Source organism: Apium graveolens, chromosome 2, assembly GCF_009905375.1.
Source record: "Apium graveolens cultivar Ventura chromosome 2, ASM990537v1, whole genome shotgun sequence".
In the NCBI taxonomy this organism is placed as follows: Eukaryota; Viridiplantae; Streptophyta; class Magnoliopsida; order Apiales; family Apiaceae; genus Apium; species Apium graveolens.
This window is the reverse complement of record NC_133648.1, coordinates 295,760,041-295,779,182: the sequence shown is the minus strand read 5'-3', so window position 1 is coordinate 295,779,182 and position 19,142 is coordinate 295,760,041. Positions and strand designations below refer to the sequence as shown.

At 34.2% G+C, this 19,142-nt stretch overlaps 2 protein-coding genes and 1 long non-coding RNA gene across 3 annotated transcripts; all 3 read right to left on the bottom strand.

The window, feature by feature from the left end:
* Window positions 1-1,445: 1,445 nt before the first annotated feature.
* LOC141708621 (uncharacterized) lies at window positions 1,446-4,123 on the bottom strand. Its single transcript, XR_012569550.1, has 2 exons — window positions 3,810-4,123; window positions 1,446-1,692 (listed from the first exon to the last, which is right to left on the bottom strand). It is a non-coding gene; the product is annotated as an uncharacterized LOC141708621 (long non-coding RNA).
* Window positions 4,124-5,473: 1,350 nt separating this feature from the next.
* On the bottom strand, window positions 5,474-8,612 carry LOC141706353 (stress-related protein-like). The gene is made up of 3 exons (XM_074509136.1): window positions 8,400-8,612; window positions 8,048-8,272; window positions 5,474-6,181 (listed from the first exon to the last, which is right to left on the bottom strand). Exons 1-3 carry the CDS (start codon window positions 8,433-8,435, stop codon window positions 5,717-5,719), a joined length of 726 nt encoding a protein of 241 aa, XP_074365237.1. The 5' UTR covers window positions 8,436-8,612; the 3' UTR covers window positions 5,474-5,716.
* Window positions 8,613-9,164: 552 nt separating this feature from the next.
* Window positions 9,165-12,170, bottom strand: LOC141702260 (uncharacterized). Its single transcript, XM_074505958.1, has 6 exons — window positions 12,075-12,170; window positions 11,925-11,976; window positions 11,508-11,641; window positions 11,050-11,367; window positions 10,862-10,969; window positions 9,165-9,311 (listed from the first exon to the last, which is right to left on the bottom strand). The coding sequence occupies exons 1-6, from the start codon at window positions 12,168-12,170 to the stop codon at window positions 9,165-9,167; spliced, it is 855 nt and encodes a 284-aa protein (XP_074362059.1).
* Window positions 12,171-19,142: the final 6,972 nt, after the last annotated feature.

Here is a 19,142-nt window from a genome sequence, read left to right as displayed (position 1 = left end):
AGATTCTTCGAGTTGCAGCTTTCATCATGTCCTCTGAATGCACAAGTTTGGAAGGTCAACCATTTTATCTTATATGTTTATTTATTAATTATTAAGATTAATGAACAAATTCCATGATTTCCATCTAATCAATATTATTTTGAATGAAATAATTAACAAAATCAATAAAATTTTGTATAATCAATTCTCAATTTAATTTTTTTTTTTAAATCTAGGGGGACCAAAAAAAATTTTGATAATAAATTTTAAAATTTTATATTAAAATTTTGGGGTTATTTTTTATAATAAATTTTATATTAAAATTTTGGGGTTATTCCGCAGTTGGCGGGACCCCCTAGTCCCTCTCCTTGTTCAGAGACCGCTATGGTTAGAGTGAGTTAAATAATAAAAGATATTAAAAACACTAGCTGAGATAAATAAATTGAAGTGATAAGTAAATCATAATGCTAAGAATGGGTAAATACAGCTGACAATTGATAAGATATCAGAAGCTGTCAAATATGAATATACGAATAATATTAACTTACTGAAAGCATAACTACTGTACAATGGAAGTCAGATGTACTGCAGATAGATAGTATCTAGGCAGCTTGTCACCTATTACTATACTGGTAACTATTTTTACTCTAGAAGTAAGTAATACAGGCAGTAATTTATCAGTTTTTGTTTTATAACAGAGGCTTAGACTATTGTAATATTTGGAGCAACTAACATACAAGTTCTGCTACACCTTTCTAACTAATATCTTAGATTGGTTTCTTTATTATGAACACGTAATATTCTTATAGTGTAACACACACCAAATTATGGGAATTCATGCACACTCATAATTATGCCTACCTCATCAACAAAAATCAAACTGGGTGAAATTTTGCTGGCACGGCTGAAAACAGCTTTGTAAAATACAGGCTTAGACTCTTTGTAAAATTTGGAGCAACTAATGTACAAGTTCTGCTACACCTTACTATCTAATATGCAACACAAACCAAATTACGGGAATTCGTGCACGCTCATGCCTATATTTGTATAGCTGACATGTTTATATTGATGAAGTTTGCCGCAGCCTCAGTTGCAACAGACTTTGCAAGCATAGGATGCATAGTTTTACCCGTTCCAGGTGGTCCAAAAAGCAGTAATAGTTTGCAAGGCTACATATAGAAACTTCTTTGGCAGCAAAACAATTTCAAAAAAAGTAAAAGTTTCTACACAACTTTAAACAAGATAGACCAAGTGAATTTAGATATATCCATTTTACATTTGTCAGCTGTCCTTTACTTGACATAACATTTTCTAAATCTCCGACATCATTGAAAGTTACACCAATGTCATTGGCTGGAATCACTTCCGCAAGTAATCTCTTCTCAAATTCATTTTCAGCCGTCCTTAAAAATTTATGCAATGTTTTTGTTAGAATATGAAGAAATGTAAAAGAGACTACAGAGATGTAAACTAAAGAAAATAAAGACCACTGTATTTACAAATTGATTACGTTGGTTACAAGAAATGAGTAATGAGCTCATATAGTGTACACTGAGCTAGTTGATTAATTCACATATTGACTAAAGTGCCCTTCATACATCTAACATCCCGCCTCAAGTTGGATGTGGGAGAGAAAATGAGAACATCAAACTTGAAGATCAACATCGAAGAAGTAACAAGACCTTTGAATCCAGACACCAAGCTTGTATAAGACTGAAAAAGGTAACCGCAAGGCATGATGAAAGCAACAGGTAAGGCAATGGCAAAAAAAGTCAAAGCAACAATGTGCAACGAGCATTAGCAGGAGCACATAACGAACTCCACGAAACACCCCACGGAGGTAACGAATGCACAATGGAGAACAAACCCACAAAGGGCAACAAACTCACCAAGGAACATCAAACCCACAAAGGGGTACAAACCACGTAGTGCATAAACTCACTAAGAAGTAACAAACCCATAAAGGGCACCTACCATGTTGACAATAGCAACAATGATCAAGAAAAATGCAATAATGCATTATGCATCTAAATGCAGTAAGAAACAAACTCGCAAGGGGAGAAGAAACCCATACAAGGGCACAATAAACTCATAATTTACCTTAAAATCACAAAAGGCTTAGAACCTATAAAGAGGCTTCGAATATGAGTTTTAGAAAAATTTCACTACCAAAAATAATGGGATGACGTATCAAATGTGGCAACTGTTATGGTGTCTTCCGGTATCATCCAAACAAAGAAAGTTGGATGTGCTAACCACTGACTGAACAAACATGCCGCCTCAACCACTGATAAAACAGAAAGATCGACCAAACTTCCAAAATGTGAAACATCATTTGCTTCTATTATAACTCTATGCTAAACTTGCTACAGATTGTACCAATAAGATTTGATTTGCTTGCGGGGACCCCAGTTTGAAGAATATGTGCTCCCATAATATCATATGACATATTCACATCAGGCAGAGAGTCTTCTGATGAACTACTCCATCATGTTTCTAGCAATTTCGCAAGATCGAGGACACCAGAAGAAAGCTTATTTTGTCAACCACGTAAGATAAACCATAACAGGAAGTGAAGATATCATTAAATCAGCAGGAAGCTTCAAGCAGGTAACAGGTTCATACTTGGATAAAAGTACAGCAAACAATGTTGCACCCACAATCTCATATATGAGATCAATTCGACAAAATATGACACTCGCTTTAGCAAGAGCAACGAGCCGATTTGTTCCTGCTAACAGATCTACAACAAGTTGGAGGGCAAGCGTGCAAGTCTCATACAACCATAATTCCTCCACAAACTCTTCTAAGTTCTAACAAACAATTCCTCAAACAGTTTCTGTGTGCATCCCCTCCACAACTTGCAGAAATAGGAAAATCGATCATTTTACACAATCAGCTCCAATATTCCTCCGTTATAACCAAAATACTCCAACACAATAAGTTCTTTATCTCAACCATCGCACAAGTCAAGTAATTCTAATGCACAATGCTTATACGTCCGGGTAATCAACAAATAACACTCAAATTCTCAAACGCGGGTTATATAGAGACAGCAAAATGTAACTGCAAACCGAGTGAGAAGATTTGACAAACATTTTATGTGCACGGAGATAATTGTTTAGAAGAAAATGAAATCAGTTGAAAATTGGAGCAAAACACAAGAAACTAGGTTAAGCAATTTATCAAACAGTTGATGTGCCAACTTATCTCTGATATGTATGCAGTAAAACTTGATTCATAGAAATGCATACGGAACAAAAATAATGCGAGAATGAGCGTCACAGTAGTACATCGAAGCGTACATTGGAGATTACTCGTAGATAAGCAAATTCTGCATAATCAACTGGACAAGAACAACGATCCAAAATCGCAACACAAATTTCACAGCAGCAGAATTTGAATAGCAAATTGATAGATCGAAACTTTGATAAAAAAAACAACGAACAAGCAGAGTGAAATCAACCGAAAATACGAAAGAATTGATCTCGTGGCTCTGATACCATGTTAGAATATGAAGATATGTAAAAGAGACTACAGAGATGTAAACTAAAGAAAATAAAGAACACTATATTTACAAAATGATTACATTGTGTAAGTTTGGTTACAAGAAATGAGTAATGAGCTTATATAGTGTACACATAGCTAGTTGATTAATTCACATATTGACTAAAGTGCCCTTCATGCATCTAACAGTTTTTCATATTAGAAGGAGCATTAACATTCGAGAAATTAAGAAAAACCGTCACCAACACGAGAGTGTGTATAGACAAAAAAGGAGTGGAAATAGATAGTAAGATGGTAATGACTTCTGTCGGGAGAAAAGATACCTTGAAGGAGTGTGGAAAGGGGAAAGCCCGGAAGAAAAGGACGCAACAAATTTTACTCCATCACCTGGAAAAATGTAAAAATTTAAGGTGTAATTTTAGAACTGAGAGTGTCTACTTGAAAATATGGCACTGATAGTAATTTTCAGTAAACAAAGTGCCTAGAAGTAACAACTAGGTTATGCATCTAATATGAAGGGGAAGGAATGGAAAATGGGTGAGGGCAGGCAACTTCCCTAACTTCGTAGTGATAGGGAGATATTAATAGAAAAAATAAAAAGAAAAGACAGTACACTTCTGCTCCTACCCTCTTCTACAAATTGAGATGAAAAGAGGAGCAAACAGAAGTCTTTGAATGAACTCTTTGGGGTTGCAACTTCAATTCTATACGTTTTCTAAAATACCATCTACATTAGAGGGTGAAGAACTAAATATGGAAAAAAGGCACCAATCTTCCTTCATTATTGTCATAAAAATTTAAAAAATGTAGTTACTGGATGATACAGTAGACATCTTCTGTTTTGTTAGGATATAGAGCTTAAGATAGATCCTTCAGTTTTATCAGCCACTACACTTGATGTTCGTTTTCTAATATCCAATACCAAAGCCTGAGCACATTTAGCACACTTGCTTTCAGGTTACACGGTTAGTTTCCTTTGCTGAAAGTCCCTAATCAAATTCAAGTTATAAAACATATTTAGGTTAAATGTTTCAGACTACCCCCTCATCGAGTCCAATACAACTTGAGGGTTGGTGGGGGATATTAGTACTATTACAAGGACAACTAACCACACGAAACTATAGGGAGGAAGATATTTAACAGGACTTAAGAAGAGCTTACACCAGGCCAGGCATAAACATCAAGAGGATCAAGAGGACGTTGCATAACATGGGGATTCTGGAGTGAAAAGAAATTGCAGGTACTAAGTTAGTCCAAGTAAAAGTGATAATAGATATTTTCCATACAATTACATGCAACGGAACTAGAAGAACATAATCTTTAAAGAAAGAGAACATAATCCTTAGGAACAGCACGATCCTCGACTAACTACGCATGCAATCTCAAGAAAAGAGAGGTCTGGGTGGTTTACTTTATTAACTGGAGAACATGTCAGAATTGAGTACCAAGGAAAACAAACAAAAATTTCAGTACAAGGATATGGAATACATCTAGTTTTCTTACAACACACATTTGGTAACATCTTTATACGGAAGAACCTAGAATCAATCATTGCAAAGATGGTTATGGAAAGCATAACAACAGGACTACCCTGTCATACAACACTAAATATGAAAATTATGCATTTCTGCTTAAATTTCTTCTTGGTAAAGCAGATTTTTGCCCAGTTTCTTTGAAAGCAAAAATTAACTTTACCGTCATGTTTATGAAATGAGAACTTAAGAAATAGAAAAGAATTATAACTTCAATTTAATGAATTGAAATAGCATACTTCTTATTTAAGTTTGGTGTCTGACTTGACAGAAGTCGGCAGAGGGGAAGGTGAGAAACGGACTCTAGACCTCTTTTGGCATAGGAGCACCTCTGCCATAGCTTAATAATTCAACATCGCAATTCAAAAGGAACATCATTGATGTTCTTAAAAACCTATCAAATGCTGCTTTAAAGTTTACAAACTTTTGCAAGTACAGAATTTATATACCTTCCCAGAATTTGATGTGAAAATTGGAGCGCAGAAGAATTGCCTTTGGGTTTTGATGGAAGATATAGTGTCCTTACTCGTATGTTTGCACAAAAGACCAGAAACAAACAAGAGCTTAGAGCTCAGACAAATAAAATTAACAAATGTAAACTGCACGGACCAAAATCCACATATTTTGTCTTCGAGATTACATAAACAAACCTTAATATAATTAGGATTTGCTATTAATTCGGAACAATAAACATCGACTTAACCCTCAACAGCATTAGTCGTTCCATTTCCAGCTGCCTGGAAAACCTTTCCAATCCTCTCTACTGGAATCATTGGCATATAAATTGACACCGGATAGCCTCCCTCAGCCAAAGAAGCCACCGTTTGATTATACTTCTCCGACCAATAAGCCACTGTGGGGACTATTATGTGAGCCACTTGTGGAAACAAAGGTAGCCGATTAAGCGATGACCAAGCTGTCACAGCATATTGCTCGGCTACCGGCTCATATTTGACGTAATACTCTTTAGCTGTCGGCTCGTATTTGGTGTACATAGCTTTGGCTATATTTGAAGCAGCGTCCACCACACCAGCGTGCTGGACTTCGGAAGCCACGGCTCGAGCCACCTCTGGAACTTTCTGAACTGCTGAAATTGCCTGGCTTGATACTTGCTTGATTAGTGAAGGCACATGATGATCCAATTCAGTTAATGATTCATCAACCTGCATGTTAGGTGCAGATGCAATCAGATGTAGTAAGAGAAGTTCCACAATGTCAAATTTGAATACCTTACTAAAATTTAAAAAACAAATACAAAAAGAAACTGTACAATTGGATGCATAGTTGATTCCAAATTTGCAACCAAGAATTGTTAAGACAATTTTGCATTTAGCGTTAAACTTGTTCTAGCAGAATATGTTCGGTTACAAATTGTTCTAGCACATAAACTTCCTAACAATAGTAAAATATTTCATGAATATCAAGGTACAATTTATAAATAATATATAAATATTACGGGTTTTCTAATGTGTGCCAAAGGCACACAATAATATTACGGGTTTTCTAATGTGTGCCAAAGGCACACAATAAACACTAACTCTTTGGTGCATTTTGATTGGTACTCTAATCATAAATATTGATGGACCCCTGCATTTATAATAATTCCATCAATAAAAATGTACAAAACTCATAAAATTTAGTGCTTATTGTATGCCCTTAGACACACATTAGAAAGACCGTAAATATTATGATTAAGAAATGTACTCCCTCTGTCCCAAAATAAGTGTCGCTTTGACTTTTGACACGTTTTTTAAGCTACTAAAAACAGATATTTGCATATATTTTTTTCCAATTTTTTTTTCCTGAATTAAAATTTTATATTTATATTTTTATTTAAAAAAGAAAATTTATAAAAAAAATGTACACAAGTACCTTCTTTTTACCCCTCAAAATACGTGTCAAAAGTCAAAGCGACACTTATTTTGGGACGGAGGTAGTACCATTTAGGGCTGTACAGACAAACCACTCAACCGCATCCAACCGCTCAACCGTTCGCAACCGAACCGCATTTGCGGATAATCGCGAAATGCGGGTTGGTTGTGGATTCAGATTTTAAAAACCGCTCATTCGCGGTTTGGATGCGGTTTTAAATTCTTTAAAATCGCAAAATCGCAACCGCAACTCGCAACATATATTTATAATAAATTATATTTCCCAAAATGTAGTTGATATCATATAAATTAGTAAGTATACATATTTATTAACTAATCTTAGGTTAATGTTAAGACATCGTTCATAAGATTCACAATCATTATAAGATATATAACCAAACAAATGAAAAATGTAATCAACATGTAATTTTTTTTATCCTTTTCTTTTTTTCTTTTCTCTCGCCTCCACATTTTTGTATATTTTTAATATCCTTGCTCTACACAGAGCATTAGTTTATATTTTATTTTTGAATGTAATTTATCACGTAACTTAAACTTCAATTTATTAATATTCCGAATTTATTTTTTTGTAAATTATTAATTATTTTAAAATAAGTGGTTGAACCGCAAACCGATCCGCAATAACCGCAAATTCGCAACCGCAATTGACGCGGTTAACCGCAACCGCATTTGCAACCGCATTTGCGGTTGCGGATGACAATTTTCGCGGTTGCGGATGACAATTTTCTAAAACCGCTCTTCGCGGTTTGGTTCGACTTTTACCTCAAAACCGATCCGAACCGCGTACACCCCTAGTACCATTTATCAAGGTACAAATTATAATATCTTGTATTTAAACAGGTGTCCTGATCCGCGGTCCCCTTACAAATTACAAATTACGGTTGTAATCATCTGTCCACTTATTAGGTTTTGCATTGGAAATTAATGTGAAATCCCGGCTCACGTTACTTAATCCCCACACTAATTTTTTTTGATTATAAGATTTTTTCTATTCAAGAAAATTTTCTATCAGCGGAAAGATAATTTTCCTATAATAGCTTGATGTGGACCAGACCTTTAAACAAATCTTAAAACATATATGCAGGTGTCTATACTATAAGTGCAACTAGAAGCAAAAAAAGAAAGGAAGACATGAACCTTGCGATCTACGAAGGAGAGAAATTCAAAAGGAACGTCGTGGAGGTTGTCATAAACCGGACCAATAACGGTTTTGACGGTGGCTTCAACGGTTTGAACACCGGGTTTCAATGGACCGGAGTTGTCCTTGGCATATTCGTAGATTGTGGAGAAGCAGACCACAGCATACAAGGCTGCTACTTGTACGAAATCCAAGTACCTGAGGTTCTTTGCATCATCTTGAACCTTCAAGAAACAGTACAAAACATAATAATAAGTTTGAATAGTTAGAGAATGCAGACTTAACATTTGCAAATCTAGTACAAATGAACAAGATGCGAGGCTAGATTTGTGGAGAGGAGTTTTGGCATACCGTTTGAGAAAGTTGATTTGGTTCAGAATCTGCCATATCTTGCTTTTATGGAGTGAGTGAAGCTCAAGTTTTAAATATTGAATGGAGGAAACTAAATACGTACTAAGCTTAACAGCAACTCCCGTATTTAAAGCTTAAATCAAGCAGGAAATATCAAGGGCTTTGAAACCAAAAACAGTTCCTTGTTCCATGCACTGATAGACTGGCAGTGGCAGTGATAATATTGATAACTGTAAGCAAGTAGCAGTCATGGTCCGGATTCCAATATCACGCTTACAGGCACACTTTTCCATGCACAAGCGGCACGCGATTCCATAACATTGTTTATTCCCTCACGTGCTCTTCCACTTCATTTCCTCCTCTCTTTTCCCCTTCAAATTGGTAAATAGTTTTATTCACACCGTTCTACTTTTTCTTTAAGTAGAATACAATTCATTAAAATATCGGAATACAGTCGGAACAAATCTTTGTACTGATAATACAATCTAACTAGAAATACTTTTTTGACAAATAAAATAAAATGCAATTTATTAAAATATCGGAAAACAGTCGGAACAAACCTCCGCACTTATAATACTTACAACCTGATTGTGAAATAAATAAACGAACTAAACAAATATCCGTCTTGTTTTCAGATTGCTTTACAAATTAAATAATTTTTTTTGAAATAAAAAGGTTTATAATAACTTTCCCAGCAATCAACCCTACGTCGACCCTCAAACTAGCACCATCACAATTGACATTCACATAAATGTCATCTGCAGTTCAATATTTAAATTTTTTAGTTATATCAACCAAAATCGGAATATCCCCAAACTCTGAATAATGAAAAGTGAGCTCTTGTGATCTCAGTTTGGATGCAAGAAATCCAGATTTCCCCAAAACCACGTAAATCCTTTTCGACGAATCCAACTGCAAAACACACAAATACTTTAAACAAAGCATACCCACACTCAAAAAGATTTGGAACAATCTTGATAACAAGTTACAAATAAGATCTCACCCAAAAAGAATTAAATCTCATCCAAAAAGGATTTTATTCGAAATTTTTGAAAAATAGTAAAATAAAAGAGAAGATGCAAGAGTGAAAAAGATTAAATAGTGAGAGTGTATTGTAGATCTACGAAATGAAGAATATAAATGGTGATTAGAACCCTAGATCTAAAAACGGAGGTCGACTCTCATTAGAGAGAAAACTAGGGCAGAGAGAGATGTTTTAACTCTGTCACACCGTTCTACTTTAATTGGCCATTTTCAAAAATCTTTTTTTAATATATCTGTTTAGAAAAATTTACATATAAAAATACTTTTTTATATATTTAAAAATCATGTAAAGAACACAAAATTATAGATTTAATTGCACTATAATGTCATGTTATAATTTTATTACACAAAAATAGCTGAGATATAATATAAAGCGTCAGCATGATCGGAATAAATTTTTTTTAACCGATTGCATTCCGTCAAATATTATTAACAAACATCAAATAGACAATTTAAATAAAGGATAAACTAAGTATATGGGTAAAAATGTCAAATTGAACTCTGGCAGATAAAAAAAGGAATATAAGAAATGACATTTATGCAAATCCTACTAGAACTTGTCATGTGAAGGTAATTACTCTTTATTTTATGGCATTCCTATTTAAGCTGTTATCTTATAATCCATCAACCCTAATTTCATGGTGTGTTATCTTCAATTTATAGAAAAATGATGCCATTAAAAAACTACAGAGGAGGGGACTGTGCCTAACATTGGTAAGACAACTTGTGTGTGCAAAACATGCAATCAATCGGGACATAATTCAAGGAAATGGACACTGAAAGTAAGAATGTACATTAGCAAGCATTAATGATAACATCAGGTTTAAAACAGATATTTACATGCCTTTTATTATGTAGAAACAACAACAGCTAGGGGTGATGTTTCAAGACGACAGGATCAACATGTTATCCCTGAGATGATGCAGCAGTATGAGAATGACAGTAAAGCTAATGGAACTCAAGAAAACTCAACCTCTGTCTTTGCTCACCATGCCAAGAAAGAAAATCCAAAGAGAAAGAGATGAAATATGCTATACAAGAATGATATATTTTGTGTTATTTTGTCGGCCTTGACAAGAAACTAAGTTTTTAGATCTAATATTGGTGACTATATTTATGGCACAATAGATTTTTGTTGGGATGTAGGTGTGCAGTTTTAAGGCACTCTTTTTGCAAGTCATATGATTATTGGTGTATGTAATAGCTAGTATCAGGGGTGGACCCGAGATTCTAAATCTACCGCGGTTGGGTAAAAAAAATCGCGAATTCTATATGAAAATAAGGGAGAAAACCATTATATACATGTAAAAACAAAATCACATCGTTCAATCAAGCTATTAGCTTAAAAAATAATTAATAGCGTACTAATTTATAGTGGAAAAATAAAGAAAGATTTACTCACATCATTTGAGTTGTACTCGGCGATTCTTTTGAGCAATAAATTCATCCATCACTTCAACTAGATCAATATCTTCAGCGTACTCCCTCTTAATATTGATAAGCATTGAATCTCTCAAATATTCTTCCTATAATTTATTTTGAATATCGGTATTAACTAATTTCATAACTAATATTAAACCCTTTTTGTTGTAGAAACAGAGAGTACCAACACAAGATAAATCAACATATAAATCAAATTGTATTGTTCTGCCTTTCCTGTATCAACCAGTTGTAGACATAACTCAGAAATAATAGACAAGTCTTGAAACTTAGCATGCTTAACCACATCAATTTTGTAATGATCAAGTTGAAGTTTAAGATGAAGCATCATTTGTTGTCTACAATCAGCAGAATAAAAGCTAGTAGCAAGTGTACAAATGTGCTCAATGTCAAATAACCTGAAATTGTTCTTCGGTTCCAAAGATGAACTTAATCTCAAAATCTGCACATAATTATTATTAAACCTATAATGTAGCTCCTTCAACTGCAAATCAATTGCAGAATTAAATACATCATAATGGTAATAATGCTCAATTGATATATCATCTTTTTATCTCACAGAATAAATATCATCTATATAATGAGCACTCATATCGATTGTATCAATTTTATACTTGCAAACACCGACATGACATAATCCAAAATAATATCAAAACCCTTAACTCTAAAAAATTGTAGCAATTCTATTCTTGTTGCAAGTGAATCCATAGCATTCAAGATATCAATTGATTTACTTTGTAAGGCTCGACAAAGCAAATCTGTAATGCCCATGATCTTATACATCAAATGTAAAAAAGTCAAATGACTTCAGTGCTTTTATAAAATATCTAATTTCTCCACACATAGAGTTCAAAGAAGTACTGCAATTATTAATATTTTCCAACACAATAATAATTGAACCAAACTTATCAATCAAGCTACAAACACAATTAAAGTGAGAACTCCACCTTGTAGATCCCGATCGTTGTAAATTCCTAATCTAATTAAGTCCTCGACCAGTCTCAAGTTCTTCACTAAAAACAAAATTGTCCACCTCTATACCGTGTGCAGCTTGTAACTCATGTAGTCCTTTAAGAAAACCAGTAAAAATATTCTTAACATTAGACAACATAGAAAAAAATCCAAAATAGAATCTTATTTCTCAGCGGCCCCATCCAATGCTAGTTGTAAACGGTGAGCAAAATAATGTACATAATAAACATATGGACAATCTTTAAGAAACAGAGCTTGTAAACCATTAAATGCACCACACATATTACTAGCACCATCATATCCTTGACCTCTCATATTATGAATGCTCAAGTTATTTCGTGTGAGGATATCTGATTTTTTTTCTTAAGAGTTGATGATGTTGTATCATCCACATTAACAATATCAAAATAACACTCATGAATAATACCATGAACATCAACAAACTGAAGCACAATAACCATTTATTCATTATGTGATGCATTTATTGCTTCATCAACTAAAATGCAGAACTTAGAATCTCCTAACTCATCATGAATTTTATTTCTTACTTTAGAAGCAAAGATATGCAAAATATCTTTTTTGTACCTTTGGAGAAGTATACATGGCATTTTTTGGTACTTTTTCCAAGCAACATTTAAAATATCAACACTCAATTTACCAAAAATTTTGATCATCTCAATAAGATTACCTCTGTTATAAGAAGTTGTTAATTCATCATGACCCCGTAATGCACATGCTTGCAAACCCAAGTATCGAACATCTCCAATAGTAGCTCTCAGGCGCATTTCATTCTTCTCTACCTCTTTCAAAGATCGATGATTATGACCTTGTTAATATGCCATGTAACATTGGTCAACCCATCAAGAGATTTCAATGTTTTTTTATGTGGTGAATTACAGCGTCCAATATGCACCAAGAAAGGACATTTCTCGTTTATTAACTCTTTTCAAATTCTTGAATTCATCAATAGTAAATGCATCTTTTGAAAAGAAAATAAGGAAAACAAAAAGCTGCATCTTTCGAAACTGAATACTCTAGCCAAGGCCATGAGTTGAACCAAGTTACTTGAAAACGATGACGTTGATTTCCAAACTCAGTGGGTAGACATTGATTTTTGTGTAATTTAAGCTGACATGCTCCCCCCAAATGTATTCACGCCAAATATCATCACGAACATTAATTTAATACTTCCAAATTGGACGACACAGACCAGGATCGAGTTCAAGGGATGCAAGATTAATAGGACTAGTTTTAGCCGAAGGATGAGCATTATGTGTAGATATAGCTGTGGTAGGAATAGTAGGAAGACCAAGACTAACAATAGGTGTAGCACTGAGAATAGCTGTAGAAGTAACAATAGCACTATGAATAGTTGTAGGAGTAACGGTGGCACTGGGATTAGATGTAGGAGTAATGGTAGCACTAGGAGTAACATTATGAGTAGCATTGGAAGTAGTTGTAGCACATGGAGTAGGTTTATCAGTATCATTAAAGTAGTTGTAGCACTGAGAATAGTTGCAGGAGTAGCATCAGAAGTAGGAAAATAAGATAATAATATCTTTTTTAATCAACCCCGGCTCCTGCAATAAAAATATTTTTTTGAATAAAGTAATTCAGTGTCTTTAATTTTAAAGAACACTTAGAGACCAAAAATATTCATTTACTTTGTTATACAATTATTGAGATATTAGTAGCTATCAAAGTAAGAATTTAAAGAGCACATGAAGAATAATAATAAATATCTGAGCTAACACTCATTAAGTGCATTAACAGTAAAAGATAAACATATGTAATTCAATTATATATTGGCACTCACAGTCAACTACTTACATTAGATTCAATTGTAAATGAAAAGAAAACTAATTGTATTCAAAAAATGAATAAAATAAACCAATCAACCCAATTGAATAAATTAAAAAATAAATAACCTACATGGTCAAAGAAGAGTTATTTGATCAAGGATGAATAATGTTAAATAGTGTGACTCGAACAGGGAAGAGTGGTGACCTAATTATAAAACAAATGTGTTGTCTTCTATTTTTATCTGCAATAGTGTAAATGTAGTACATGTAATTTATAACATTAATTTTAGAAATAGGATGCCCAATTTTTCTAAGCTAATGACCCATTATATTTTCAGAATATTATGCAATGGGCTCAAGATCTATGTGACTATATAAGGTGGGCTTCTCAAATATTTACCTGGGCTAATTTCCACAGGCTGGAATCATATATAGATATTTAATGGGCCGCTAAAATTTGATTTGGGCTTGGGCCTATCCTAACCCAGCCCATGGTTCGCCCCTGCCTAGTACTAATGGCTCCAAGCCTTAAAAATTTGTTATTAGTTGTTGGTATATGCTATTTTGCGGCCAACATGTTAATTTCAGTGTGTCATTTTACACATGTTTCCTTTACAATTATGTTTCTTAATTAGCATAAATTGAGTGTACATAGCTACGCTCCAGCAAAAACTTATTATTTCACATCTTCAATAACATTCAATAACTATAAATTCAAACATCTTGTTTTACATCTTCAACAAGAGGAACATTACGAACAAGCAAAAATCATAATAACAAGAATAAAATAAGTAGCCAATCTTCCATCTTTTAGCATCCAATTTCACCTTCTCCAATTCTTTAAGTAAATTTTTACACATTATGCACTCATCTACCTTGATCCGTCAATGAATCAGAAATCCGATTTGATCCGATCAGATCTAAAGGTTAATCGAGTAGATATGCATTATTAAAAATAAATCCGATCCGAAAAAATATGGTCCAATAATGATTCGATCTGGTAAGTAGCAGATATGAATTTAGTGCGATCTGATCCAATAATATTGCATATATATAATTTTATATAAATATATAATAAGTTATATATAAAATATATGATACATATTTATAAAAAATTATTAAGCCTTTAGCTTGAGTAAGTCCACTACTGCTAGCCTGCTATTTATGTTGACGGTGATTGTATTCTCAAATAGACCTTATATATGTTCTACACAAAATAGACCTTAAATATTGTTATGTATTGTCTAAATACAATTAGAAAGTGAAAGTATACATCACCGGCTCACCAAAATTCTAAATTGATATAGTGAACAAATCAGGCTACTTAGATACTCCCTTTACTTAGACCGTACTAGTTAGCGTCTTTTGATCATACCAAGTCTTTTTAACTGATGATATATCAAATTGTTTGCCACTGTTTGAAATTTGGTTTCAGTTTTTTTTGAAAAATATTAACGGATCGGAGCTCTGATCCGTTATCTGTGATCCTAACTGATTCGAATATGCATCAGGTTATAAAAAATCCGGCTAAAATTCGATCCAACTCCGAATTTGTCAAAATTAAATGAATCTGGAATGGATTAAGGTCGATCCGATCCAGATCTGATCCACTGACAACCCTACATCTGCCCACCTGGAAAAACCACAACCACGACTGCCTAGAATATACCCAGCAAACTTTCAACCAACATTTACATCCATTTGCGCAATCCTCTCCATGGCCCAATTTCCATAATAACACTTGTATGTCATGATTTTTTAATGAAAGCAAGTAATTGCTGAGATGGAGAAATTTAAGCAGGAGTATGCTACTGAGATCAAGGAAAGGAGAATCGAGCTTGGGTTAGAGGAAGACGATGGCGCGCCCACAAAACTGCTCAAGGCGCGCCTGATGTTGATCCTTATGTCCCCATTCAAGTCATTCCTCCTGGCAATGATACTCAAGGCGCGCCCTGAGTTTGCCTTTTCCTTAATCTTATTTAATCAACTATCTTAATACTTGAGGTGCCAGCCCTCTTTTGATGCTGTGCAGTTTCTAAGACTAAATATTGTTATTTCATGTGCTTTGGATTTCGGGGATGCTACAACAGTTACTTTCCTTTAAATTCTCCCATGGTTTAATTTATAGTTGTTTCTACTAGTCGTGAATTTTCAAAGTTAGCAAATATGTTGGGCATTGCTACCCTTGGGGCGCACCTTATGATTTAATATCTCACATATGAGGATCTAATTGCAGGTTGGCTTTTAATATAACAAGTGTTAGGTCTATAATCAACTGTAGATGGGGAGGGTGAATATAGTTTATGCAAACAATTCGATAGGGCTTTAACATAATCAACCATTTTTATATTAATCTGATAAAAAATGTTATAAAGTACTCTTTCAAAGGATGAACAATTATCCTTGAGAGCTGCTAGGTTATCTGAAAGATATAACAATTCGTTAATGCAACTCATAAAGAGTAAACCTAATATGTGCTTATATGGTGCACAGTTACATAATGAATAAGGAATCCTATTCTATTACAATAAGGAAACCTAATACATATCCATGTATGATTGCTTCAGAATAAAGTTCTTCACCGCCTTGAATTCTACAATCCTTTTCCTTCTGGAATATTTACAGAAGTGTCTAAGTCCTGATGACATCAACTGCTAATCATCAAGTATTGATGGACAAGTAGTGATGACGTCACCTTCAGTAAGTACTGATATTAACTCCTGATAGTTTATCTCTTGATATCATCAATTATATCTAACAATCTCCCCCAACTTGTGCATTATGTAATTATGTACAAGTTCTAATTGATGATGTCAAAACTATCTAAATGAAAAAAAATAAATAACATATATAATCTTACAGACAGTGATTATCAAACTTTATTCTTCATTTTAAAATCTAACACAGTTGGAGAATTAGTTACCTTAAGAATTGTAGCAACAAGTTCTAATTCCTTCCATGGTTTGTCTATCAACTTGTTGTGCATATGTTGTGTACTTGATGATTACATGAACAAAACACCTAAGTAGATATTACTTAGTGAAATAATGTAGCACTCGACGGATAAGAATTTTAGTCCCGACGGATGATGACTTATTATCCATCGAGTGAGTAGCTTATGTAATAATGAGTCTGTAGCACATTTTTGCATACACCTTTGTATAGATTCTGCAGTAGCATATAAGTCATGATTGACTTTAACTAGATATGCAGAATATGTTGATTAATTGTACATAAATGATGTCTTGTAATTCTGCATAAATGAAATGAAGTCAAGTGCCAAAATAGCTACCGACGGATGATTGATAAAGCCATCGACGGATGATCAAATGGCTATCAACGGATGTTCAATATAGCAGTCGACGGATGATCAATAAAGCCATCAACGGATGATCATAAACTCGACAGATGATCATGTACTCAACGGATAAAGAATTCAAATATCAGTTGACAGTGACAACATAGTCACATGCGTCGAAGTGTATGCAAATGAAATGAGGAAGCCTATTAACTGGGTAATAGAGAACAAAGTAGCAAAGCATTAGACCCGATAGTTTTTATAATGATTCTGTCTTTTGACTTTGTAATCTTGGTAATAAATAAACCAAGAAGTAGCAAATAGAAACATAGATCTGAGATACAACAAGTGAGAAATATTTGTAAGCAGAATTATTAGCATTTCTCTGTATTCTCAGTAGTTCATATTTATAAGAAGCTGTGAGCATTCTTGCACACAGAGTTCTCTCGATATATAATATATATCTCTGGTGGAATCATTCAAATCCACCAGAAAGTTTTTAAAGACTCTTGTTTTTAATTACTTATATTTTGATTCACTTAAGTTTTATTCCGCATTGTGCTAATCAATACACTCATATTCATATTTGAGTTAGAACATTTTATTTCAAGAAAAAGTTTCAAGAATTCCATTCAACCCCCCTTCTGTAATTCTTGTCATATTGTTAAGGGACTAACAATTGGTATCAGAGCAAGCTCTTAACTTACAAAGAGTTTAAAGATCAAAACAATACAGCAAGATGAACGAGAAGGATGTTGGAGTCAAGATTCCTTTTCTGGATAAAGATAATTACCACCATTGGAAGGTAAAGATGCATCTTCATATGCTTTCTCAAGATGAGGCCTATGTGGACTGCATAGAAAAAGGCCCTCATGTTCCAATGAGAGCTGCAACAGGAAACGAGCCATCAGTCCCCAAGCCAAGGCATGAATGGTCTGATCCTGATATTGAACAAGTCAGGAAGGATAAAAAGGCCATGAATATCCTATTTAATGGAGTTGATGCAGACATGTTTGACAACATTATCAACTGCAAAACTGCCAAGGAAGTTTGGGCTACAATGCAGATCATCCGTGATGGCATTGAGCAAGTTAGAGAAAACAAGATGCAGCTCCTGATTCAGCAATATGAGCATTTTCATAATGAAGAAAGTGAGTCTCTCATTGACATTTTCAGTAGGTTCCAAAAACTAATAAATGCTCTTAACCTGCATGGAAGGGTCTATCAGACAAAAGACTCCAATATGAAATTCCTTAGATCTCTTCCAAAGGAATGGAAACCAATGACAGTCTCATTAAAAAACTCACAGGATTACAAGGAGTTTACTTTGGAGAGACTGTATGGCATCCTAAAAACCTATGAGCTTAAAATAGAGCAGGATGAAAGGATGGAGAGAGGAAAGAAGAAAGAAGGATCCATTGCACTAGTTGCTGAGTTGGAAAAGGAGAAGAAAGTGAAGATGGAAGCTGTTGAATCAACTTCAAGGGTCTGTGAGAACAAGGGCAAGGGGCTTGCAGTAGAAAGTGAAGATTCATTGAGCTAAGATGACATGGAGGACATTGATGATCACCTAGCATTTCTTTCCAGGAGATTTGCCAAGCTCAAGTTCAAGAAGAACTTTGGAACAGCCAAGCCAAATAGAAACATGGTGGATAAATCAAAATTCAAATGTTTCAAATGTGGCTTGGCAGGACATTTTGCCAGTGAGTGTAGGAAGTCAGATTCCAGTAAGAAAAAGTTTGAGTCTGTGTATTATAAGCAAAAATACTTTGATCTACTCAAGCAAAAGGAAAGGGCTTTTATTACACAAGAAAATGACTGGGCAGCAGATGGTCTGGATGAAGATGTCAGCTATGTCAATCTAGCCCTAATGGTCAAGTCTGATGAGACAGAAACAAGTTCCTCAAGCAATCAGGTAATTACTACAAACCTTGCACATTTATCTAAAGCTAAGTGTAATGATGCCATTAATGACATGTCTACAGAGTTATATCATTTGTGTGTTACACTTAAGTCTCTTACTAAAAAAATGCTAAAATCAAAGAAAACAATTTGTTTTTGAGTGAGAGGAATAATGTGCTTGAGTCTCAGTTTATTGATTTTGAGAAATTAAGAATTGAGTGTAAGATTGCTAAGGAGGAATTAACTGAGTCCTTGAAAAGGGAAGAAATTTTGAAGAAGCAGCTC

Excerpts from the sequence above, each read along its gene's own strand:
- LOC141706353 (XM_074509136.1), bottom strand. The coding sequence starts at position 8,435 with ATGGCAGATTCTGAACCAAATCAACTTTCTCAAACG. Across the intron at positions 8,273-8,399 it reads CAAATCAACTTTCTCAAACG|GTTCAAGATGATGCAAAGAA; the intron begins GTATGCCAAAAC and ends TGTTTCTTGAAG. Across the intron at positions 6,182-8,047 it reads TCTCCTTCGTAGATCGCAAG|GTTGATGAATCATTAACTGA; the intron begins GTTCATGTCTTC and ends CCTAACATGCAG.
- LOC141702260 (XM_074505958.1), bottom strand. The coding sequence starts at position 12,170 with ATGAGAGGTCAAGGATATGATGGTGCTAGTAATATGTGTGGTGCATTT. Across the intron at positions 11,977-12,074 it reads ATTGTCCATATGTTTATTAT|AATATTTTTACTGGTTTTCT; the intron begins GTACATTATTTT and ends TCTAATGTTAAG. Across the intron at positions 11,368-11,507 it reads TTTTGGATTATGTCATGTCG|TTGAAGGAGCTACATTATAG; the intron begins GTGTTTGCAAGT and ends ATTGATTTGCAG.